The sequence below is a fragment of the Typopeltis vanoorti genome, chromosome 4 (genome assembly GCF_054136105.1).
Source record: "Typopeltis vanoorti isolate ZY-2024b chromosome 4, IOZ_Tvanoo_1.0, whole genome shotgun sequence".
NCBI lineage: Eukaryota > Metazoa > Arthropoda > Arachnida > Uropygi > Thelyphonidae > Typopeltis > Typopeltis vanoorti.
The window spans coordinates 105,191,925-105,219,081 of record NC_143552.1 but is presented as its reverse complement, the minus strand read 5'-3'; the positions used below and the strand labels follow the sequence as shown (position 1 = coordinate 105,219,081).

Sequence of the window (27,157 nt, the reverse complement as noted above, 5' to 3'; positions counted from 1 at the left end):
ACTCGATTTTATCCATTTCAAGGGACACAGACAACACTTTGGCTTCAGACAGTTGTATAGGTTTCACATGGATGTTTATGACAAATGTACTGACTTAGAAAAAAAAAATCTTGCCAATAGTGTTGCCATCCATGGTCGAGGTCGAGAACTTTTCAGACCAACCTCGTATAAAAAGGGAAATAAAACTGACTGCGAGAATCACAGAGCAATTTTCCTACTGAATGATTTTGTAAATCTGACAAAAATGCTACTGTAAACAAGACATTATATTGAGCAATATCTAGTCTATATTTGAGTTGTAAGTCAATATATCAGACGGTATTCAAACCAATTTTAATTTATGGATCTGACAGTTGGGATAGAAATAAAACAATTGCCCAAAGACTGAAGAAATGAGGTAAATACAGGAAGGTGATTTCGTGCAAAATCAGGTGTCAGACAAGAGTGCACTTTATCTCAACTCTTATTCATCATTTGTATGAATGATGTAAAAGTTCATGAAAGAAAGTGGCATTAATTTTCACATCAGCAACTGCAAAATCCACTCCTGTATAATATACCCTTTGCAAAGTAATCACTTAGTGACTTAAATATTTCTTCTACTTCTGTCACTTGCCAACCATTAGGAGTGTTTAAAGTTATTCTTTGATAATGATAATTATTCTCTCTTACTCACTAAAAGCTCTTTTGGATTTACTTTGGCCTGCTTAACTTACTTTCTCTCATAATCTCATTTAGCCTTTCTTACCATCTAGTCACCCTTCTGGCCTGTACTTTGAACTGCTTGTGAGTACATTGATAATCTTTTTCTTTATATTTCCTCCACATTTTCTTTTTTTAGGATTTCTTGCTTTATATTGCTATGTATCCACTTAACCCACTTGGTTTAACCTTCTGATCTTATATATGCAGTCTGATAGTCTTTTCACAAACAATCCCTGACCACTTCAACATGCACTACTGGCATTCTTTTCTTGTAGCTTCTTAAGCCATGGCACCTTCTCCAAGCTGTCCAGGAGTTATGGATTCATCTCCTGATGCTATTGCCAGTTTCACAACTCTCAAACCTCTAGTTTCCTCTATGTCAAGTTGTTTCAGGTGATTATCTCTTAGTAACTTTATAAATTCTGTTTCCATTTTGCTATGTGCTTTTTCTTGCCTCCAATCAATTTTGCTAATCTGCCAATGCATGGCATCCACATCTTTTTGTTGACCTTCAGGTTTACAGCAGCAGTCAACAATATATTTTGTCATATTGGTCTTTATCTTGTACCAGATAGCTTCAAATGATCTCTCCCAGATGTAAAAATTCCCTATATTTTCCCTGAAAATACAATATCTCTTACATTCTATTGCTGTAACTATATTGGTTTCTTTCAACCAAGGTCTTGCTGATGCTAATAATTTTTGGACAAGTTGAGCAGACCAATGCCAAAATCCCCCCCCCCTACCCTCTATGGTCCACAGTTAATCTTGCATAATGTCATTACCAATCCATTCCGATTTGAAACTTGTAAGACTGCATTCAGCATTGCATAATCATTTCTGAACAGATACACGCACTTGTTCCAATAGTAGTTGAACTCACACTTGACTACATGCCCCCGCCCTCTTCTAGTACTTCCAGTTTCCCTGATGTTGTGCTTCCAACCTCTCACTGAACAACATTGTCTAAACATTTAATTCTAAAACCATTTAAATGCAGCCCATTAGACAATTTCATGATGAAAGAAAGTCCTTCCTTTCATTAAATCCACTCCATACATCCCCAAACTGCCACATTTGCTCGTGCACACTTTCTATTGACTCATTAGCAATTATGGCACTCCACAATTCGGTCTTATCATACCAAGGCAGCAGACTTACAATCTTTACTTTCTGACTTTTCTTTTTTTTTTTTTTTTGCTTAAATTAGCAACTCTTTCATAACTTCTCTTATTGTATGATTCTCACATTCCAAATCATTTGTGCCTGATAAATACATGTTCCATTAAAAATATTTTTTTACCTAAAAATCAATTAAAAAATAAGGACAAAAATCAATATTTAAAAGTAAATAAGTAGCATAGCATTACTTCAACAATTAATTTTTTATTTTCATGTTATTTGATATTTGTTACTATCATGGCGACAATATTACAAAGTGACAGAGTAAGCATTTTATAAGGTTTTAATTATAGAGAATTTTAGTTTCGATTTAATTAATTCTTGTGCCTGTGGAATTCAAGAGTAATTTATATGATCCATTCAAGATTAATTTATATAATCCATGGTACAGTCAGAAGATGAATGAGTCTATTTCTCACATTCTTTCAAAAAATGATGAATTTTGCAATAAAGAAAATATAAAGTATCAAGATACATCACTCTGGAATGTACAGAATTATGAATGATAATAAGTATTGTTAATTATCAGAAAATTTTTTTATTAGTCAGTAATTTTTTCTAGATCAGAATAAGAAAAAATTCTCATGCTGGTTAGTAGCTAATCTTTGCTGCTCAATTATGATATTAGCATTGAAAAAACAAAGTGCAATAGTAAGCATTTTACAAGGGTTTAATTTTCCCCAGAATTTATATCTTGATTTAATTAATCCTTTGAAAAGATAATTGAGAACATCTTTAGGCAGTAAATGATTTTTCACTGACCAGTTAACAAGAGATCACTTTCATTTTCATCAGTCTGATATATATATGTTCCATTAAAAATATGTTTTTGCCTAAAAATCATTTAAAAGTAAATGAGCAGAACAGCATTACTTTAACATGAGAGTATTGAGCTGTTTGAAGTTATGACGACTGAAGCAACTAAAACTATGAGATTAATGTATTATATCAATTCATTTAGCATTTTCTGTTTCATGGGATGAAAACCTAAGTTTCTGGGAGGAAAAAATCCTGCCACATATATAAAAGAGTGGCTAACTCACCTTCAGTAGAAAAGTCTTTATAAAAGTTCTTCACATCCTAGACTGATTCAAATGATTCAAACCCAAACTTTTCGCCTAAGGGACACTATCAATACCAACTAAGCTATAGAGTCTTGATCAACATGAGAAGTACCATGTATGATCTGTAGAGCATGGCTCCTAGAATACCATACCAATACTACAATGCCTATAGTTTTACAACTTTTAGTAGATGAGAGAGTGATAAAAAAAAAAAAAATATATATATATATATATATACACACAGTCATACCCCGACTTATGCGAATCCAGAGTTATGCAGTTTCTTATATGTATGTATTCCTGTCCTGCTTCACGCCTCACCACTAGTCGTATCTTTCAGGCGCTGGCTGCATTCGGCAGTGTCACACATGCTGTGAACAGGCACTGACATGTTTTGCGCGGTCTCCATTCATACACGATTTTTATAGTCTACAAACCTTGCGATTGTTTAATGTTATGTTCTTAATAAAAATTTTATCACATAAAAAATAATAATGTCATCCTAAAGAAACAAGTCCGATTCTTCTACAGCTAGCAAGAAAAGAAAAACATTGACTTTGGAAACAAAACTCAACATTATTAAGGATTTTGAAAGCGGAATGAAAATTTGTGAGCTAGCAAAGAAGTTCGATCTACAGGAATCCACAGTAAGAACAATCATAAAAGAAAGATTTACAGATTTTGGAGGACATAGATTCTAACTAGGAATGAACTGTAGCCACAAGGCAAAAGGCAAGGAATAAAAAAATCATTAGCTTGCTATGAAGAAATTTTGTGTGACAAGAAAAAGACATTATGCCATCAGACGAATCTATTAGATTTTATGAAACCATCGATATTGAAATAACTTTCTTTTTTTTATGTACGCAAAACTACAATTATGATTATATTTCTTAAAAAATATAGGTGTTTTTGTAAACCTTTGGACCCAATTGTATGTTTGTATATATAAATTATATGCAAAATTATATCCAGAATTACGCGAATTCGACTTACGCACTTTTTGTTGGTCCCACCTACCGCGTAACTTTGGGGTTTTACTGTATATATATATATATATATTAAGGGGTGCTTAAGGGTCAAAGCTGTATAACTGAGAGGAGACCTCCACATAGCCTTTAAAGGAATGCGGAGAACCGACCAGGGCTTCTGACCTAATGTCCAATCCTCTCCTTCTCGTGGTGCACCCTGTTGGGTATCTACTTTGATACTGAACGAACGAGGATGGGCTGGCAATTTGGGATTTAGCCGACCAAATTGTATTCTTATTGGTTAAACCAAAATAAAAAATGATGGTACAACATGACAAAATTTCATGCCGGCTGGGGCGTTGCCCGGTTAAACAAGGCCCCCGTTGGTTTCGCCAGGGAACCAGGGCGAACAGCGAAAAGTCAGCTACTGGAACAAATCTGAAAACAAACCCCAACTCAACATCACCAGAGTTAAAGATCGGTACTATCAATGTAAGAAGCCTGAATGGCAAAGAAATGGAGCTAGCTGAGGAATTAGATAAGTACCAGATCGACATAATAGGGGTGACTGAAACAAAAAAGACCAAAACTGGTGAGATCTTTCTGAGCAATAAATACAAAATGTTATATTCAGGCAATGACAATCAAGGAAAAGAAGGAGTAGCCATAGTATTCAACACAAAATACGAGGCTAATCTTCTTGAATGGCAGTCAGTCTCAAGTAGAGTAATGTGGGCAAATATGAGAATGGGGAACTGGACAATGAGACTTATTTGTGCCTATGGTCCCACAGAAGGTTCTACTAAGGTAGAAGTGGAGGAATTTTTTGAGGCTTTAGAAAAAGCAACTGACACAATGAAAAAGGAAAAGTTGGTCCTTGTTGGGGATCTAAATAGCAGAGTAGGAAATGATTGTGAGACATACAAAAATATTTTGGGAAAATTTGGAGAAAAGAGCAAAGCTAATAATAATGGCAAATATCTGTTGGATTTCTGCTCAGGACATGGACTGGTTATTACTAACACCATGTTCCAACATAAAAATGTGCACAAATTCACATGGAGAGAAGAGGCTAGGAATAAGAAAAGTCTCATTGACTATGTTATTGTTGATAGTGATGTTTTCTCCCTGGTGCAGGACACCAGAGTGTACAGAGGATTTGAAATTGGAAGTGATCACTATTTAGTCTTGAGCAGGATAAAATTGAATTTCATATTGAAAAGAATAACATGTAAGAAAGTTTTAATGCGAATAAAAGTTGAGCAGCTCTTAGATGTGAACTGTAGACTAAAATACAGAAATATTATTGAAAAGAAAATGAAAGAGTTTGAGAACAGGAATCAAACCTTGGAGATTCAGTGGCAAACTCTGAAGGAAACATTGATTGATTCTGCCAGAGAGGCATGTGGTGAGGTTGTGTGCAAGGATAAAAAAATCAGAACTCCCTGGTGGACACAGGAAGTTAAAGAGGCAGTGAAGGAAAAGAAGAAAGCATATCAAAAGTTCCTGGCAAATAAGTCAGCTTTTACTCTTACAGAATACAGAGACAAATGTAAGAAAGCTAAACAGTGTGTAAAACTAGCTAAACAAAAGTCATGGGAGGACTTTGGCAAGAATATAGAAAATAAATATCAAGAAGGTGGCAAAATATTCTGGAGGTTGTTGAAGAAGCTTAGGAATGGAGGAAAGAGTGCTGTAAAAGGAATTAGAGATGATAAAGGTGAAATGAAAACAGGAGAAAAAGATATCCTTGAAGTATGGAGTAATTACTTTGAAAAACTGCTAAATGAAACAAGCAGTGATGACAGCACAGCGATAAAAAACACTGACCAGGCATGCAGCCAGGAATACATATCCATACTTGAAGTAGAAAAAGCCATCAAAGGCTTGAAATGTGGAAAGGCAGCAGGTGTAGATGATATTCGACCAGAAATGCTGAAGTATAGTGGTATAAGAGTCTTACAGTAGCTGCACTGCATAGTTCAGAAAGCCTGGACAGAGGGACGAATTCCCGATGATTGGAGTAGAGCTCTCATAGTACCCATATATAAAAAGGGAAATAAAACTGAATGTGAGAATTACAGAGGTATTTCCCTACTGAGTGTTCCTGGCAAGATCTATGCAAGTATACTTGAGAAACGGTTGAGAAGAATTGTGGAAGAAAAGCTTGGTGAAGAACAAGCTGGATTCAGGCCAAATAGAGGCTGTCAGGATCAGATCTTCACTTTACGACAAATAGTCGAGAAAGCATGGGAATATAACAAAGATCTGTATTTAAGTTTTGTCGATTTGGAAAAGGCATATGACAAGGTGCCAAGAAAGAAGCTATTCAATGCGCTGCAGTTATATGGTGTCAATGGGGCATTATATCAAGCAATACTTAGTCTTTATTTGAGTTGTGAGTCAGCAGTTAGAATTGAAGGAAGTACAGGAAGATGGTTTAATGTTAAATCTGGTGTGAGACAGGGATGTACATTATCCCCTCTGTTATTCATTATCTATATGGATCACATTATGAAGGAATGTGGTATTAAACCTGATATCAAAATTGGAGATGTTAATGTCAGCTCTTTGCTTTATGCAGATGATGTTATACTTCTAAATAAATCCGCTACAAGTCTGCAAGATTCTCTGACTAAATTGAATAGCTGTTGTAATAGATATGGTATGAAGGTCAGCAATAAAAAGACAAAGACAATGAAAATAGGCAGAATCATTGAAAATGTCAACTGTGTTGTGAATGGAGAACCTGTAGAACAAGTAAAACATTTCAGCTACTTAGGCACAATTTTTACTGAAGATGGTAAACTAAATATAGAAATAGACAACAGAATCAGCAAAGCTGGTATCGTGGGAAGTCAACTGAATAAATTCATATGGAATAAGAAAGAAATTAGTCGGAACACTAAATTAGCTGTATACAAGACTGTGTTCAAACCAATTTTAACTTATGGATCTGAGAGCTGGGTCAGAAGTAAAACACTTGACCAAAGACTAGAGATCGCAGATATGAGAGTCCTGAGAAAGATTAGAGGCGTGAACAGGTGGCATCAATGGCAATATCATATTAAAAATGAGGATATTAGGAAACAACTTGACATTGTCAGCATCCAGGAATGCGTTAGCAGAGCTAATCTCAGATGGTATGGTCACTTAAATAGAATGGGAGAGGAAAGATTAGCAAAACAAGTGTTCTCTGCCAGGTTGGCAGGAAAACGACCCAGAGGAAGACCAAGATATAGGTGGATTGATACGGTACAAAGTGCCTTAGACGATAGAAATATAAGATCTGATAATGTTGGAGTCTTGACAAGTAACAGACTGATTTGGAGGAAAATTGTAGATAGGAAGTTAGTAATGATGTAATTTTTTCATGTAGTACTGTCATATCCTGTACACCCCTTGAGGGTACATGGCAGGAATTTGATGATGATGATGATGATGATGATGATATATATATTAAATGAATATTTAATGTTTCACAAAATAGTTGTTAAAACATAATTTTTATGATATTATGATGCAAATGAAAGATGAAAAATATTCTCCTTACTTGATTTAGAAATTTTTTCATCAGCTAGCAGTTGCTGGTTGGATGAAATTTTTGCTGTTGGTGGTGTAGGCTGTTTCTGTTCTGCATTAATTCCTTCAAGTGGTGCTGAGATACCTTTACTTATCTGTGATTTTATTGACAATGGAGTTGGGTCAGACAAATGATGATGCATCTTTGGTGAAGATGGAGCCCTATTTTCAGCAGACCCAAACATATGTTGCCATTCTTCATTCTGGACATTTATACAAAATATCAAATCAAAGATGAAAAAAAAACAAAATATTTGTAACAAAAATGTTAGAAAGAAATATTTATTTTCAACTTTTCTTAACTGCTTTAAACTTACATCAATTTTTATACTTAAGAACAGCTGCTTCATCATTATCTAACAAAAAATGCACACACCAATGGGTCAGATTTCTAACTGGTATGGAGATACAGCAATTATTAAAAAAAAAAAAAAAAAACTGGTTAAAGGGTATCTGTATAGTCTGTGATAATTTCCATGATGCCGTCAATTTTACTCATGAGCAGATTCTTTCTCAACACTAACTGGGGGAATTTTTTATAGGCTTTTTCAGCTATTTCTGAGTCAATTATTTATAGTTTATCAATAAAAAGTTAGGACTAAAAGATTTTCACCTATCTCCTTTTGGAGAATAAAATAAAAATTTGATGCTTTTTTTTTTTTAATTAAAAGTTGAAAATGCTTTACTATTATCTTAATACTTATTACACTTAAGTTGGAAAATGAATTATTTTAAGAAATGAAACATCAATCAGATTCTTATAACAGTTAATATGTTTTCTACTCAGATACACATTTTTGTGTTACAATAATGCTTGTATTGTTCTCTCTATCAATAGCAAGCATTTTGAATATAGGTTGCAACATTCAAAATTCTCTGATACATTGTATCCTATTTTTAGAGGTATCTGTATAATTATTAAAAGAACACATAAGTCCACAGTAATGACTTTTTAATTAATTCAGATATTCAGATATTAAATTCAGATATTCCATACTAAAACTAATACTACATCTTCAGTGTTCCATTCCTATCTGTTTGTAACACTGAAGATGTAGTATTAGAATACAAGTAACGAACCTCGACACCGCAAGGTGTCGAGGTTCGTTACTAATTAGCAACACATTTATAAATAATGGCTATAACAAAAATACTATTAATAAAGTTCTTCATAAAACTTCATCGAAAAAGAATATAGATTACAGTAAAACCATAGCCATCCCATACATTAAAGGGTTATCAGAAAAAAATCAATAGAATCCTACACTATTATAATCTTAATGCCACTTTTAAATCACCTATAAAATTTAAAACACATATTCAACTCCTAATGGTGGCATAAAAATTCCAAGAATTTGGATGGCACATATTCAACCTACTTACTTTCCAGTATACTTTAGGATTTGAAGCAATTTTCAGCTTGTATTGGAAACTATTCCATACCAATTGGTTGAAATTGATATGTATAATCACATAGTTTTATATATATATATATATATATATATATATATATATATATATATATATATATATATTAAGGATACCAAGTAATTTTATAAACTTGGTTATTTTACTCTTAATCCCAAGTAAGCAAACAGTTAAGTTTGCACCTGAACGTAGTTCAAGTCTAAAGGTGGCAACACCAAAACAACTCATTGAAGGTGGGTAAAGCTCTGATCACTATTCTTAGTCTTTCCCATAATGTAAAACACATCTCACTAAGAGATATTCTTAATATTTTCCATAACGTAAAACATATCTCACTAAGAGATATATACTGTTATACATTATGGGTGGGGGGGGGTCACTACCCAGACCAGTTTCAACCTTTTTTGAGGTCTCCTCAGTGAGTAGCTAGACCCTGAAATACAAAGGTTTTTAATAATACAGAGCCTTATCAACTTTACCTATACAAGTTGCTACAAGGTGCTTTTACTTTTGAATAAGACACTCTGGATGAGATAAAGATGTAAAAAGTTTTTTACCTTGTGGATAATATATATTAAGGATACCAAGTAATTTGGGGTGCTTAAGGGTCAAAGCTGTATAACTGAGAGGAGACCTCCACATAGCCTTTAAAGGAATGCGGAGAACAGACCATCCTTCTGACCTAATGTCCAATCCTCACCTTCTCGTGGTGCACCCTGTTGGGTATCTACTTTGATACTGAACGAACGAGGATGGGCTGGCAAATTGGGATTTAGCCAACCAAATTGTATTCTTATTGGTTAAACCAAAATAAAAAATGATGGTACAACATGACAAAATTTCATGCCGGCTGGGGCGTCGCCCGGTTAAACAAGGCCCCCGTTGTTTTCGCCAGGGAACCAGGGCGAACAGCGAAAAGTCAGCTACTGGAACAAATCTGAAAACAAACCCCAACTCAACATCACCAGAGTTAAAGACTGGTACTATCAACGTAAGAAGCCTGAATGGCAAAGAAATGGAGCTAGCTGAGGAATTAGATAAGTACCAGATTGACATAATAGGGGCAACTGAAACAGAAAAGACCAAAACTGGTGAGATCTTTCTGAGCAATAAATACAAAATGTTATATTCAGGCAATGACAATCAAGGAAAAGAAGGAGTAGCTATAGTATTCAACACAAAATATGAGGCTAATCTTCTTGAATGGCAGTCAGTCTCAAGTAGAGTAATGTGGGCAAATATGAGAATGGGGAACTGGACAATGAGACTTATTTGTGCCTATGGTCCCACAGAAGGTTCTACTAAGGTAGAAGTGGAAGAATTTTTTGAGGCTTTAGAAAAAGCAACTGACACAATGAAAAAGGAAAAGTTGGTCCTTGTTGGGGATCTAAATAGCAGAGTAGGAAATGATTGTGAGACATATAAAAATATTTTGGGAAAATTTGGAGAAACGAGCAAAGCTAATAATAATGGCAAATATCTGTTGGATTTCTGCTCAGGACATGGACTGGTAATTACTAACACCATGTTCCAACATGAAAATGTGCACAAATTCACATGGAGAGAAGAGGCTAGGAATAAGAAAAGTCTCATTGATTATGTTATTGTTGATAGTGATGTTTTCTCCCTGGTGTAGGACACCAGAGTGTACAGAGGATTTGAAATTGGAAGTGATCATTATTTAGTCTTGAGAAGGATAAAATTGAATTTTATATTGAAAAAAATAACATGTAAGAAAGTTTTAAAGCGAATAAAAGTTGAGTAGCTCTCAGATGTGAACTGTAGACTAAAATACAGAAAGATTATTGAAAAGAAAATGAAAGAGTTTGAGAACAGGAATCAAACCTTGGAGATTCAGTGGCAAACTCTGAAGAAAACATTGATTGATTCTGCCAGAGAGGCATGTGTGAGGTTGTGTGCAAGGATAAAAAAATCAGAACTCCCTGGTGGACACAGGAAGTTAAAGAGGCAGTGAAGGAAAAGAAGAAAGCATATCAAAAGTTCCTGGCAAATAAGTCAACTTTTACTCTTACAGAATACAGAGACAAATGTAAGAAAGCTAAACAGTGTGTAAAACTAGCTAAACAAAAGTCATTGGAGGACTTTGGCAAGAATATAGAAAATAAATATCAAGAAGGTGGCAAAATATTCTTGATGTTGTTGAAGAAGCTTAGGAATGGAGGAAAGAGTGCTGTAAAAGGAGTTAGAGATGATAAAGGTGACATGAAAACAGGAGAAAAAGACATCCTTGAAGTATGGAGTAATTACTTTGAAAAACTGCTAAATGAAACAAGCAGTGATAACAGCACAGTGATAAAAAACACTGACCAGGCATGCAGTCAGGAATAAATATCCATACTTGAAGTAGAAAAAGCCATCAAAGGCTTGAAATGTGAAAAGGCAGCAGGAGTACATGATATTCGACCAGAAATGCTGAAGTAATGTTGTATAAGAGTCTTACAGTGGCTGGACTGCACAGTTCAGAAAGCCTGGACAGAAGGATGAATTCCCGATGATTGGAGTAGAACTCTCATAGTACCCATATATAAAAAGGGAAATAAAACTGAATGTGAGAATTACAGAGGTATTTTCCTACTGAGTGTTCCTGGCAAGATCTATGCAAGTATACTTGAGAAACGGTTGAGAAGAATTGTGGAAGAAAAGCTTGGTGAAGAACAAGCTGGATTCAGGCCAAATAGAGGCTGTCAGGATCAGAGCTTCACTTTTTGACAAACTGTCAAGAAGGCATGGGAATATAACAAAGATCTGTATTTAAGTTTTGTCAATTTGGAAAAGGCATATGACAAGGTGCCAAGAGAGAGAAGCTATTCGATACAGTTATATGGTGTCAATGGGGCATTATATCAAGCAATACTTAGTCTTTATTTGAGTTGTAAGTCAGCAGTTAGAATTGAAGGAAGTATAGGAAGATGGTTTAATGTTAAATCTGGTGTGAGACAAGGATGTACATTATCCCCTCTGTTATTCATTATCTATATGGATCACATTATGAAGGAAAGTGGTATTAAACCTGATATCAAAATTGGAGATGTTAATGTCAGCTCTTTGCTTTATGCAGATGATGTTATACTTCTAAATAAATCCGCTACAAGTCTGCAAGATTCTCTGATTAAATTGAATAACTGTTGTAATAAATATGGATGAAGGTAAGCAATAAAAAGACAAAGACAATGAAAATAGGCAGAATCATTGAAAATGTCAACTGTGTTGTGAATGGAGAACCTGTGGAACAAGTAAAATATTTCAGTTACTTAGGCACGATTTTTACTGAAGATGGTAAATTAAATATAGAAATAGACAACAGAATCAGCAAAGCTGGTATGGTGGGAAGTCAATTGAATAAATTCATTTGGAATAAGAGAGAAATTAGTCGGAACACTAAATTAGCTGTATACAAGACAGTGTCCAAACCAGTTTTAACTTATGGATCTGAGAGCTGGGTCAGAAGTAAAACACTTGACCAAAGACTAGAGACCACAGATATGAGAGTCCTGAGAAAGAACAGATGGCATCAATGGCAATATCATATTAAAAATGAGGATATTAAGAAAGAACTTGACCTTGTCAGCATCCGGGAATGCGTTAGCAGAGCTAATCTCAGGTGGTATGGCCACTTAAATAGAATTGGAGAGGAAAGATTAGCAAAACACGTGTTCTCTGCCAGGTTGGCAGGAAAACGGCCCAGAGGAAGACCAAGATATAGGTGGATTGATACGGTACAAAGTGCCTTAGACAATAGAAATATAAGATCTGATAATGTTGGAGTCTTGACAAGTAACAGACTGATTTGGAGGAAAATTATAGTAGTAATGATGTAAATTTTTCATGTAGTACTGTCATATCCTGTACACCCCTTGAGGGTACATGGCAGGAATTTGATGATGATGATGAGCAATTTTATAAACTTGGTTTTTTTACTCCTTCTCCCAAGTAAGCAAAACAGTTAAGTTTGCGCCTGAACATAGTTCAAGTCTAAAGGTAGTGCAACACCAGGGCAACTCCTTGTAAAGGTGGGTAAAGAAGGAATAAAAAAACCAAGTTTATAAAATTACTTGGTATCCTTAATATATATTATGCCCAAGGTAAAAAACCTTTTACATCTTTATCTCATCCAGAGTTTCTTATTCAAAGTAAAAGCACCTTGTAGCAACTTGTATAGGTAAAGTTGATAAGGCTCTGTATTACTAAAAACCTTGGTATTTCAAGGTCTAGCTACTCACTGAGGAGACCTCAAAAAAGGTTGAAACCGGTCTGGGTAGTGATCCCCCCACACCCATAATGTATAACAGTATACATCTCTTTGTGAGATGTGTTTTACATTATGGGAAATACTAAGAATAGTGATCAGATCTTTACCCACTTTTACAACGATTTGCCCTAGTGTTGCACTACCTTTAGACTTGAGCTATGTTCAGGCGCAAACTTAACTGTTTTGCTTACTTCCCCGAGGTAAAAACTTTTTACACACACACATATATATATATATATATATATATATGAATGAATGATTATTAACTTGGTTAGCATGCATATTTTTTAAAAGAATTGAATGACTAGAACCGAGATTTAAGTAAAAAGGTTTTAATATTAAAACACTACTAGTTTCGGCTCGTAAACAGCCTTCATCAGGTAACATTATAAAAGAAAGAAAAAAGAAAAAACACTAAAACATTGAAGCTTAAATAAACTAAGAACGTCATAGAGAGTCTATATACATAATTAACATTAAAATGTTGTGGTGGTATTTAAAGCTGTTCTTTCGTTTGTGGTTTACTTTCCCAACAATACCACAAACGAAAGAACAGCTTTAAATACAACCACAACGTTTTAATGTTAATTATGTATAGAGATGCTCTATGATGTTCTTAGTTTATTTAAGCTTCAATGTTTTTTCTTTTTCTTTCTTTTATAATGTCACCTGATGAAGGCTGTTACAAGCCGAAACTAGTAGTTTTTAATATTAAAACCTTTTTTACTTAAATCTCGGTTCTAGTCATTCAATTCTTAAAAAAAAAAATATATATATATAAATATGTTGCTCTCCAGCCCAATTTAATTTTGTAACCTAATAGATAATAATAATAATAATAATAGGACTCTAGCTTTGATGTAGTAAAGGTTTTTTTTTTTTTCTTACCAGAAGTTAGACCAATAATTGTTGTAATGGTTGGTCAATAACTTTAGCAAACCATGTAGATTGTATGTGCAGCTTGTTTCTCTGTATATATATATGTGTGTATGTTCCAGATGATGACTTTGATATGAAGGTTGTAAAGTCGAGTGTTCATTTTGGTTTATATTAAAGTTTTGCTCTAACAGAGTAGTTGTCTCCATAATTTTTCATAATGCAAAGTATTGATAAATAAAGATAAAATTGTACAGCGGTGGACAAGATACTGTAGTGAGTTATATGAAAAAAAAGTAGACTTAGATAGTTGGGAAACTGACTGAAGAATTGAAGCAGATATCACTACTAAGTAATGAGTATCATATGGACATTTTAAGTGGAGAGGTAGAAAAGCAATAGGACGGCTAAAATACAACAAGAGCCCTGGTAACGATAACATCACTGGAGAAGTGATTAAATATGGTAGCGAAAGTATGGTTACAGAAATGCACCAACTATGTAATATGGTATGAAAAGAAGGAAAAATGCCAGAGGAGTGGGTGAAATCAATATTAGTGACATTATACAAGAAAGGAAATAAGCTAGAATGTAAAAATTATAGAACAGTTGCCTTGTCATCTTATAAGGTAATAATGATATTGACAGAAAGATTGAGAACACAATTGGAAGCATACCTTGCAGACAAGCAAAAGGATTTAGAAAAGATAGAACTACAGTTCAACAGATTTTGACAATGTGGTTAATAGCAGAGAAAGCTAGGAGAGAAAACAAAAACATATATTCTTGCTTTGTTGATTTTCAGAAGGCATTTGACAGTATCGACCAGAAAGTGACATTAGCAGTGCTAGAATCCTATGGAATTGACAAAAAACTAATAGCTATATTAAAAGATGTTTATAAGAATGCAGTTGCAGCAGTTATAATAGATGATGATTTGGGGAAATGGTTAAAAACAAGCAGAGGTATCAGAGGGGGACCCAATGTCATCAAGCATTTTCATCGCTCATTTAGAAAGAGCAATGGATAAAATGAAGGAAGATGCAAAAAGTATAATCAGTGCATGGGATGATAATTAACAATCTGAGGTTTGCAGATGACATTCTTATTATTGAAGAAGATGAAAGAGAACTACAAAAAACATTGAAACTGTTAAATGAGGAAAGGAAAAGATTTGGACTTGTTATGAACTTGGAAAAAACAAAGACAATGGTATTTGATGAGAAGAACATGAAACAAAAGATACAAGTGGATGGAATTGATATAGAAAATGTAGTACAATTTGCATATTTAGGAAGTAAAATGACATATAATTTGGACTGTAAAAAAGAAATAAAGATCAGGATTGCAAAGGGAAGAACAAATCTGAAAGCCATGGATAACATCTGGAAAAGTAAAGGGATCAGCCTCAAACAAAACTAAGAGTACGGGAAACATGCATCTTCAGCGGTGTACCGTATGGATCTGAAACTGGTGATAAATAAGGACTCAAGAAAAAGAATTTTGGCATTTGAAAGAAATTGTTACAGGAAGATTCTAAGAATAGGATGGGTACAGAAAGTCACAAATGAAGAGCTCTATTGGAAGATATAACCAAAGGAGAATCTAATTCAGAAGACTATAAAATGAAAGCTGCAATTATTTGGACACATCTGCAGAATGAGTGAGGACCGGAAGATAAAGACATTCATGTTTGGTGTAAACAGAAGAGGTAGATCATACAGAGAATGAATAGACGACGTAAAGGACTGTTGCAGAATGGGCATACTGAAACTGTGCACTGGACAAAGAAAGGTGGAAGAAGATAGTGAATAAGATAGTGATGATGATGACAATGTGCATGCTACTTAATGAGAGAATCAGCCACTTGACAGGTGATTCTTTGAGTGATTCAACAAAAATTTATATCAACAAAGTTCCAATTCTGGGTTCATGTGGATTAATATAGTCATTTCATGATTTAGCCATTTGTAGCATCTGACTGGCATTACATCACATGGTTTAGTTATATAATCTAGTTCTCAGTCATTCTTGGAACTTGTAAAAGTACATTATGTTATGTATTATTGGTCTCGCGTGTTTAACTATATTTTTTTTCTGAAAAGATGCTGACTGAAGTTTCCAAATGAGTGTGCTGGCATTACATTAATTTACAGTTCTTTTAATGATAATGTGACAGTTGCTGTTTATGAATAAGTGATTTCCTGGTTATATTATTCCTGACTAGATGGTATACCGGCGCGGGTCTTACGTGAAGCGGCTAATGAATTATCAGTGCCCTTGACCATGTTGTTTAATCTGAGTCTCGGGTCTGGTTTAGTCCCGAAGGTGTGGAAAGAGGGGAAATAGTTCCACTGCATAAAGGAGGATACAAGACTACTGTTGCAAATTACGACTGATCAGCATATCAAGAGTCATTGTCAAGGTCTTGGATAAGGGCACTGATAATTCATTAGCCGTCAAGGGAAAAATACAGGAATGGATTGATGAAAATGAGATACTGTACGGGGGACAGCATGGCTTTGTGAAGGGTAGTCATGCCTCAGTAACTTGCTCAAGTTTTATAACACAGTGACGGCTGAACTGGATAAGGATAATGGATTTACAGTGATATGGCTGGACCTGGTTAAGGCATTTGACAGGATACCACATGGAATTCTAATCTGTAAACTACAACATATGGGAATGGATATAGGGTTGGTGAGATGGATAGGTGGGTGATTGATGGAGAGATATCAGAGAGTAGTTTATTCAGGAGTAGAGTCCAAAAGACGGCCTGTGACTAGTGGTGTGCCGCAGGGTTCTGTTCTTGGACCACTGCTGTTTAATTTGTTCATTAACGATACAGGGAAGGATCTAAGAGAAACAGTTCATTTGTTCACTGATGATGCAAAGTTGGGTAGGGCAATAGTGAATGCAGAAGATGTCAAAATCTTGCAGGACGACTTGGATAGATTGGAGTTCTGGGCTAAGGAGAATGGATGTCAATTTAATGTGACAAAATGTAAGGTTATGCATTTTGGGGTGAAAAGATTAGCAGCAGTATACCACATTGGAGGAACTGTACTCCAGGAGATTGATGAGGCCAGGGACTTGGTGGATAGGGAGATGAAGTTTAGCAGGGCACATTGCACATCAGCTCATCGACTCACTTGGTTGTTGAAAAATACTTTGACGAGCAGAGACAAGCAAGTTATTGTACCTCTGTACCGAGCCTTGATAAGACCTCATCTCGACTACTGTGCCCATATTTGATTACCTAGGTTTCTTCTTGATGGGGAGGAAGTGGAGAGGATCCAGAGGCGAGTGACCAAGATGATAGCAGGTCTATGGAATGAACCTTATTATGAGAACAGGTTGAAGATTTGTGGGTTGCAGAAATTAGTTGATAGGTGGAAAAGGGGAGATATGATTGAGACATACAAATTGCCAAAGGGTTTCTATAGGATTAATTCAGAGGATATTTTTGAGATCAGGACTGGTGGTGCGAGAACTAGGGGACACCTATGGAAGCTTGGGAAAGAGTGTGGTTAGCAAGGGTGTTAGAGCCGGGTTCTTTACTTTTAGAGTGGTAAATGAGTGAAATAAGCTGCCAGAGTCTGTTGTGTGTGCTATGACGGTGAGTGAGTTCAAGGCAAGGTATGATAGATACTATGAGAATGTCGTATAGTTGTGTGGACACGATGTTTAGGGCTTCCCTCGATGAGTCTAAGGACTCCCTGAAGTTGCCCATAATAATAACTATGTACATCCACAATGTGACATGGGGAAAAAATTGAATTATTTGTGATTTAATATTTTTTTCTATTGGCTAGCCAGGAGGGGGGGGGGCTAAATAATTTGGTCGTATCTGAGCATCCTACTAATCACAAACGTGAAATTAATGTGCTTTGAGTAGTAAACTGCATTCAGAAACAAGTACTCAGCAAATAATTGTGTGCCTTGGAGGTCTTTCATTTCATATAATTTGTAAGAAATATAGCTCCTTTATGAGGTGTGAATGAACTTTTCTCTTTGGATATTCATAAATCCTGATATGTAAAAAGATGCTTTATTCATTGAAAAAGTAACATTTACTCAAAATGGAGTAAATATTTCTCATGATGAACATTTATTATCTTCTAATGAAAATCATTATGCACCAATTGGAAAAAACATTCCAGTACTGATTTTCCTTAAATGTATGGCATGGACTTGTTAGATGCTGTTTGGACTCATGTTTTTAACATTAGTCTCTGTTGGAAAATATCTTTTTGTTTTTCATTGTGAGCATCTGGGCCTTCAGCCAGAGAAGCATGTGGAAAAGTGTCTGCAAGGATATTAAAATCAGAACTCCATGGTTGACTCAGAAAGTTAGAGACAGTCAAGGAAAAGAAGAAAGCTTATCCCTGGCAAGTAAGTCAGCTGAGACTCTCTGAGAGACTATGGGGAAAAAATGTAAGAAAGTAAAGCACTTTGTGAAAGTAGCTAAACCAAAAAGCCATAGGAAGACTTTAGTAAGAACATAAAAAATAAATATCAGAAATTGTAGAATATTCTGGAGGCTATTGAAAAAAACTCAGAAATGGAAGAAATAGTACTAGGATTCAAAGATAATAAATATGAAAAGGCAATATGAAAACTGAAGACAAAAATATTCTAGATGTCTGGAATGTTGCTAAATGAAACAAGCAGCGACAACATAGTAGTAGAAAACAGTCAACAGAAATGCAATCAGGAATATACAAGGTGTGTTCAAAAAAAAAAAAAAAACGAACTTTTGCTATAAAGACTTTATTGCTTATTTTACAACATTTTAAGCACCGTCCCTTCAAAGTAGTTCCCTCTACTGGTGATACACTGCTCCCAACATTTCTTCTATCATTCGTTGTTGGAATGCTTCCTGGAACACACTTTCTGTGATGGGTGGAGTTCTCTTATCACATTTTCCTGAATCTCCTCTATGATTTGGAAACGACATCCTTTCAAATGATTTTAAGTTTGGGAAATAGGAAAAAAGTCTGCTGAGCTAAGTCCAGAGAATAGGGCAGATGGGGCACAACGGATGTCTGATGTTTTGCCATATAACTGCAGGTGAGCTGGTGCAACATCCAAGTCTGGTTCTCCCACAATTCAGGCCTCTTCCTGTGCACATCCCTCTACTAAACTTCCTGGTACAACTCTTTGTTTACCATCTGACCACATGGTACAAATTCATAATGGATAATGCCTTTCCAATCAAAAAACACAACCAACATCCCCTTGATCTTTGACTGACTCATCCATTGACGCTTAAACAAGTCATAGCTCTGCTTTCACAGTCCTCCCTGTATGCTTGGTCAAGCAATTGAAATGTCTCTGTAAAGTTTTTACCAAGTGTGCAGCAAAATCTCACACACACATGTTGTTCTTCAAGCTTTTTCATTGTCACTAATCCGACAAACAGCTTGTGCACGTGCTCACTTCAGTGAATGTAACTCGACAACTAATGCTCACAGCAGACCTTGGTTATAGATCCTATGATCAGGTCCAGTACTCTCTCACTTCCTAGTCCCCTCCATCACATGCTGCCTCAAGTAATTATCTCTTAGTAGGTGTATAAGTTATTTTCCTTCCTGCCATGTGATCCTTTTTTCTTCCAGTCTATATCTCCATAGTTGAAGTCTCCCATAATAATCACGTTGTACTAATTTAGTAATGCATGTCTTCCAGATCATCCATTGAACTACCTGGCCTATAGCAAGTAAGACAGTAAGTCTTACTGGCCTCCCGCCAGACAGCTTCAAATGACTGCCACCCTCCTGTCTATCTCCTATTCTTTTTGGCTGCAATTCATCCACTATCATCAGCATTACCCCTCCCTCCATCATATCTTCTTTATCTTCCATGAAAATACTAAACCCTTCACATTCTATCCCTGTAACTACATCTGTTGTTAGCTATAACTTTTGGTGAGGTTGCAGTAACCAATGACAAAAACTCCTCCCTCTTGTTCCTAATACTTCTGGCATTAGTATATAGAAACTGCAGTATCTTGAATTGACTACCCTATTCAATATTTTTTCTCACACTCACTTTCCTCATGGGTGCCTTCACACAAACTCATCTGCTTCCACCCTAATTGCCTTAAGTTTTCCTGAATTTGTGCTTCAGCATGCTCAGTGAACAAAGTTCTAGACACCTAACACCAAAACCATTTAGATGCAGTCCATCAGCATTGTACAATTACTTCTTGTCAAATACAGACCACAGATTCAAAATTTGACATCATTCTTTCTGCACAACCTATGTAAAAGTTGTGCAGAAACTGAACCGTCAAGTCTGAACACCTCACCCTACATTTTTGTTAGCCTCCAAATCACTGCTCCATGAGACATTATTACATTATTGCTTTCATGTGTTTCTATCCTAATTGGACTTAAGTCATCTGATATCATTAGTAGTACTCCCTCCTTTCCTAATTTTTCACTTTCCTAAAAATATTATACCCTTTACACTCAATCCCAGTTACAACATATGACTCTTATATAAACAATCTTAGTTTGAAATGTAATCAATAAAGCAAGAAACTCAACACCTTTGTTTTTGATGCTCCTGTTGTTTGTGTATACACATAACAAATTACCACCTGTCCTTTTCTTATACTTACATCTGCAGTTTTCTTTGCGCTGTTGCAGAACTTTCTCTTTTCCATTTTCCCCAGATCCATCAAAAGGTCTGAACCCAAAGTATATATTTCCAACCCTTTGCCAGACATAACCATTCTCGGTGCCATTCATATCATTATCACAGACCTCACCATTCCTCCTATGATGATCTAGTTTTCCTGATACTCAGCATTATGTCTCACCCCAATAAGTAATTTTTCCAGACTCTTGTTGCCAGATCCATTCAAGTGCAGGCCATGCTTCTTACACGTCTTTTCTGCCGCCAAACACACTCCATACATTCAAAAACTGACATCCATTTCTTTACACAACGTGTACATTGAACATTTAATTTCATAGCCTCCTTAATTGTCATATCTTGGTAGCAAACTAACAGTTTTTCCTCTCTTATATTTCTTTCTTGCTTCTTCCAACAGACCTTTCATACCCTCTCTCTCTCACAGTATAGTTATCATTAGTTCCAGCAAGAACTGACATCTTTTGCTCTTCTTTTCTGTTAAATTTCTCACATCTTTAATTTTACACTCAGGAAGCTAGAAATAGTGACTCCATTGGCAAGTTCAAATTTTATTTTTGAATTTCTGTACTATATTATTTCCATTTTCTTATATTTTTAATGACTTATGTTGTTGTTGTTATTGTTATTTTCTTACCATGCTCAGTGCTTTCCCACCTCTTCTTGTTCTGGTCATTTTTCTTATCCTCTCTAAGTTTCTTTAAACATTTCTCCACTCCTCTAGTCCATTTTCTAATAATTTCTTTTAATTGAAATATTTCCAATGTCAGATTATTCCCAGGTATATTATCAACTACATTAACTTGTGCTTTAGACATTGCTTTGTTATAGTAAGTTTTTTGCTCCATTATTAAAAACTAACAATATATCTACAGTTATGTTACTAAATGCACTAATACAAAAAATCCAGTTTAAAAAAAAAACTACAATAATATACTAAAGATACACCAATTAATCTAAGAAAACACTTATTAAATTATTAAAAAAAAAGCACCAATAATATGTGACCTAAGCTATTGTTTTCTTGTTCAGTTTATATTAGGATATTATGAAACTCTCATATGAGTGGCGATTTTTTTTTTTTAAAGCACTGGGCAAAAACATTATATATCAGTACTTGAAGCATAAAAAGCTATCCAAAATATTAAATATTGGAGAGGCAGCTGGAGTAGTTGATATTCAACCAGAAATGCTCAAATTTGAAAGTATGAAAATTTTATAGTGGCTACACACTGCATAATGCCAAACACCTGATCAGAGGGATTCCTGATAAAGAGAGCTCACATAGTAGTAATCTATAAAAAGACAAATTACACTAAATGTGAGAATTGCAGAGGAATTTCCTACTGAGTGTTCCTGGTAAGATATATATAACTATACTTGAGAAAAAGTCAAGAAAAATTGTGGGAGGAAAGCTTAAATGTGAACAAGTTGGGTTCAGGCCAAATAGAGGTTGTCAGGATCAGATTTTTACTTTAAGACAGATAGTTGAGAAATCATGGGAATATAACAAGGATCGTATCTAAGTTTCGTAATCTGCCAAGGGAAAAGTTGTTCAAAGTGCTGCAGTTACATGGTGTAAATGGTTCATTGTATCAGTCAATTCATAGTCTATGTATGAATGAATGTATGAATCCTCCTTCAATTCTAAGTCAGCAGTTAGAATTGAAGGAGGTACATGAAGATGGTTTGATGTTAAATCAGGTGTGAGACAAAGGTGCACAATATCTCCATTGTTATTCATCATCCATATGTATCACATTATGAAGGAAAGTGGTATTAAAAATTAAAATTGGAGATGTTAATCTTAGTTCTTTACTTTCTGCAGATGATAGCTTATATTCTTAAATAAATTCAGTACAACGTAGGATTCCTTGAATAAATTGAATAACTGTCATAATAAATTTGGTGTGAAAATCAGCAACAAAAAGACAAAGACAATGAAAATAGGCCAAAACATTAAAAACATTAACTGTATCTTGAATGGAGAACTTATGGAACAAGTAAAATATTTTAGTTTCTGTCGGGTAATTATAAATTTCTGCAAATAATTATAACTATTGGGTACTTTATATATGAATAAATATTTCTTACTTATGGATAGGGTGTAATTGATGAGATATTGTTTAAATAATCGATATTTATTACAAATTGTGTTACATTTGTAAATTATTTTTATAACTTTATAATTTACAAGAAAACCAAAATATCCACTAATTGTTTTGAGTACACCTGGGTGCATCATTTTTAGCAAAGATGGCAAATTAAATATGCTAATAGACAACAGAATTTACAAAGCTGGTATGGTAGGAAGTTGACTGAATAAATTTAAAATATACACTGCCCTACCAAAAGTATCCAACCCCCCCCTCCCCTAGATATAACGTACTGACCTCCCATAAAGTACTGCATTGGGGGATCTGCTATAAAAGGAAGGTAACAGACATCTGAGGAGTCAGTTTTATAGAACACAACTGGTCAGCATATGCCCTAGACATGTCAGTTAAGTGATTTTGAATGAGGCATGATCATTGAGTGCCATATAAGTGGCAAGGCCAACCTTGAGACCAGGCATCCACAACCCAGTATACATGAAATTGTACAGAAATACGAGAAGCAGGGTGCTACAATGGTTGCACCACAATCAGGAAGACCCCATATCCATTCAGACTGCAACAAACGGGCCATTGCCAAAGAGGTCACAAAGACTCATAGGACCACTCTTCAGGCCATCACAGTTACTGTATCAGTTGACCTGGCTGGTTTTCTCCTTCCAGCTCCCAGTGTGGCCCATCAACACGAACAGTACGATGCTCTTCATGAGATGGAATTTTTTGGGCAGGCTGTAAAGAGGAAGTCTTTCATCTCAGGGATGAATGCTTGGCGGTGTCTGTACTGGTGTCAAGAGCATCAGCACTGGACCAGTGAGTGAAAGTGATGAGAGTCACTTTACTTTCCACCAATTGGATGGATGTGTGTTGGTCTGGAGGTGCCCTCACAAAGGGTCATATCTCAAGACTGTCTCGTACCCACAGTGAAGGACCTACTGGTGGAGTCATGGTATGGACAGTGTTCTGTTCTGCAAGTGTGGGACCCATATGTGGTGTGAGCACAAGACTCAATGCCTCTAGGTACAGGAGGTGCTGGTTAACCACTTTCCTAGAGCAATGGTGTGAATCTATCTTTGGCTGGCATTTACCAAATACCATGTGAATGCAATGTTTCTTATTTTGGACAAACTGGCCATTCTGTGGAAAAAAGAATTAAAGAACATCAATATTGTATTGAATACAACAAACCTCAGAAGTCTGGTCTAGCACAACACAGTATTAACACTACCTATAATATCCAGTGGGATAAAGCTATTCTCCTTCATAGATGCAGGTTCAAATATGAACGCCTCTTTAAATCGAAATGATTGTCTCACTCTCTCTCGAAGATCTGGGAGACTTTTATTTTATGTAATCATTAAAAAAAAAAATTATCTTAAATATTAATTATTTATTAATTTCTTTTGTGTGACAACAATTATTTTAATAGGTGATCCACTGAATGTTCATTACTTGTATTCCATTTCTATTTGTTTGTAACACTGAAGATATACTATTAGTTTTAGTATGAAATATCTGAATCTTTATTAATTAAAAAGTCATTACTGTGGACTTATGTGTTCTTTTAATAATTGTATCCTAATCATTAACCTTTTAACACTTTCAAGTAACCTTAAGTAATGTTAAAGAACAAGTCTCCTTGGCTAATGAAATGGATTGAATAGCGAGTTCAGATAATTAGAAACATGATGGAGGGAAAAGTAGTGAAGCATTAATCATAATGGGGGGAGGAAATGCATCATTGCATCAATAAAGGAACATCTCCAAAAGGTCCAGATGCTCATAATCAAACTCCTGATATGTACCCTAAAGGAGGTGGACTGGATATTATGATAGAACAATAATACTACATAAAAAAGTTAGATCATTACTAACCTCCTATCAACAATTTTCCTCCAAATTAATCTGTTATCTGTCAAGATTCAAATTTTTTTTTGGGTGCATTTCACCGTACCAATCCATCTAGACCTTAGTCTTCCTCTGGGTCGTTTTCCTGCCATTATGGCAAAAAAACACTTCTTTTGCTAAACTTTACTCTCCCGTTCTGTTAAAATAATCATACACTGCCTGAGATTAACTATGCTAATACCCTGAATGCTAACAACATCAAGTTCTTTCCAAAGATCGTCATTTTTAATATGATATTGCTATCGATGCAGTCTGTTATCTACTGTAATCTTTCTCAGAAATCTTATATCTGTGGTCTCCAGTCTTTGATCAAATGTTTTATTTCTAACCCAGCTCTCAGATCCATAAGTCAAAATCATTTAGAACCTGTGTGGTATACAGCTAGTTTACTGTTTTGACTAATTTCTCTTGCTTATTATATATACTGTCCTGCCAAAAGTATAAGGACACCACTTGTTTGGCAGGCCATACATGATGGATGCAGTCAATAACATGTTGGGCCACCCTTGACAGCAATAACTACTGCATGTCATGGAAGGTCTACAAGTTGCTGACTGTTCTGGTGAGATAATTGCCTTTCGGCCTTCAAATGCTCAAACAATTTTGGTGACAGGTGGTTTGCTTATGTAGAAGGCAATAAAGAAGACATTTTGTTGATTGGAATATACGTGGGAATCAATTGGTACTTTTTCAAAATTTTACCTATGGGTTCTGAGATGCCTGGAATGTAGGGGATTGAAACTCTGCAGACTGTTGAAGAAACCTTAGGTGTAAAATAGCTTCACAACTTTCTTTAAAGAGGCATTCATATTTGAACCTGCATCTATGAAGGAGAATAGCTTTATCCAACTGGATATTATGGGTAGTGTTAATACTGTGTTGTGCTAGACCAGACTTCTGAGGTTTGTTGTATTCAATATAATTCAATATAGTCTGCAGAGTTCCAATCCCCTACATTCCAGGCATCTCAGAACCCATAGTATATTCCTATCAACAAAATTTCTTCCTTATTGCCTTCTACAAAAGATAAACTGTCATCTCTATCTTTGGCTGGCGCTTACCAAATACCATGTGAATGCGATGTTTCTTATTTTGGATAAACTGGCCGTTCTGTGGAAAAAGGAATTAAAGAACATCAATATTATATTGAATACAACAAACCTTAGAAGTCTGGTCTAGCACAACACAGTATTAACACTACCCATAATATCCAGTGGGATAAAGCTATTCTCCTTCATTGATGCAGGTTCAAATATAAATGCTTCTTCAAAGTAAATTGTGAAGCTATTTTACACTGACCGAATTTAAATCGAAATAATTGTCTCACTCTCTCGAAGATCTGGGAGACTTTTATTTTATGTAATCATTAAAAAAAAAAAATTATCTTAAATATTAATTATTTATTAATTTCTTTCATTTCCTAGCTCGCAACAACAATGTATTTTAATAGGTGATCCACCGAATGTTCATTACTTCTCATCTCATCTTCCTTATACCTTCAATAATCTTTAATTCTTGTTTAAGAGCTTGTTGATTAGAGCAAATTGTTATAGCTCTGTTTTTAAGGGTGTTAATGACTCCAAATTTTTGTGACGGTGGTGATATGAGTTAGCATGTATATATTGGCCAGTATGTGTCGGTTTGGAGTAAACCGTGAAGGATAGCCTGAGGAAAGACGTGTGACCAGTGTATCCAGGAACGGGAGCGAGTTCTGATTTTCAATTTCAATAGTAAATTGTTTACATTCATGTTGTTTGATCAGGTGGCTAAGGAATGTGTTTAACATTTGTCGACGGTGTGGCCAGATAATGAAAACATCGTCAATGTATCTAAGCTACACTGTGAGTTTTAGAGTAAAGGAATCAAGAACACTTTGCTGAAAAGCTTCCATATAAAAGTAAGCAATTGGGGGGGGGGGGGGGGGGAATAGTGGTGAGCCCATTTCTGTACCTTCTTTTTGTAGATAAAATTTATTTTGCCACACAAAGTAACCGGAATGTAGTACGTGGACAAGGAGGGCCATAAATGTTCGGCATAAATTTGTTCTGTAGAAGAATTGTATCCAGTTGGAACATTTGTAAAAAGGGCAGAAACGTCAAAACTGACTAATAAATCATCTTTGCCGAGCATTATGTTTTTAATTTTGTTTATAAAGTGTTCAGTTTTCTTTATATAGGAGGAGGAATGACCTACCAACTCTTTGAGTGTTGATGCTAATTTCTTGGCTAGGTGATAATTAGGGCTGTCTATTCCTTCAACTTTCGGCCGAAGCAGAATGTTTTGTTTGTGTAATTTAGGAACACCATATATTCTGGAAGACGAGCATAATGGGGGTATCAGGTTTTTAACACTGTCTGACAGCCAAGAATACTTTGCCTTTTTTCATCTTTAATTATT

General features: G+C 35.3%; 1 protein-coding gene across 1 annotated transcript in view; it reads right to left on the bottom strand.

Annotated features, from left to right (window-relative positions):
* The window catches only part of Vps15 (vacuolar protein sorting 15), a 529,585-nt gene that overhangs the window by 114,437 nt on the left and 387,991 nt on the right, over window positions 1–27,157 (bottom strand). Inside the window, exon 26 of the mRNA XM_090391958.1 lies at window positions 7,476–7,707. Within this exon, the coding sequence (XP_090248084.1) occupies window positions 7,476–7,707 (232 nt within the window). The remainder of the gene's footprint in view (window positions 1–7,475; window positions 7,708–27,157) is intronic.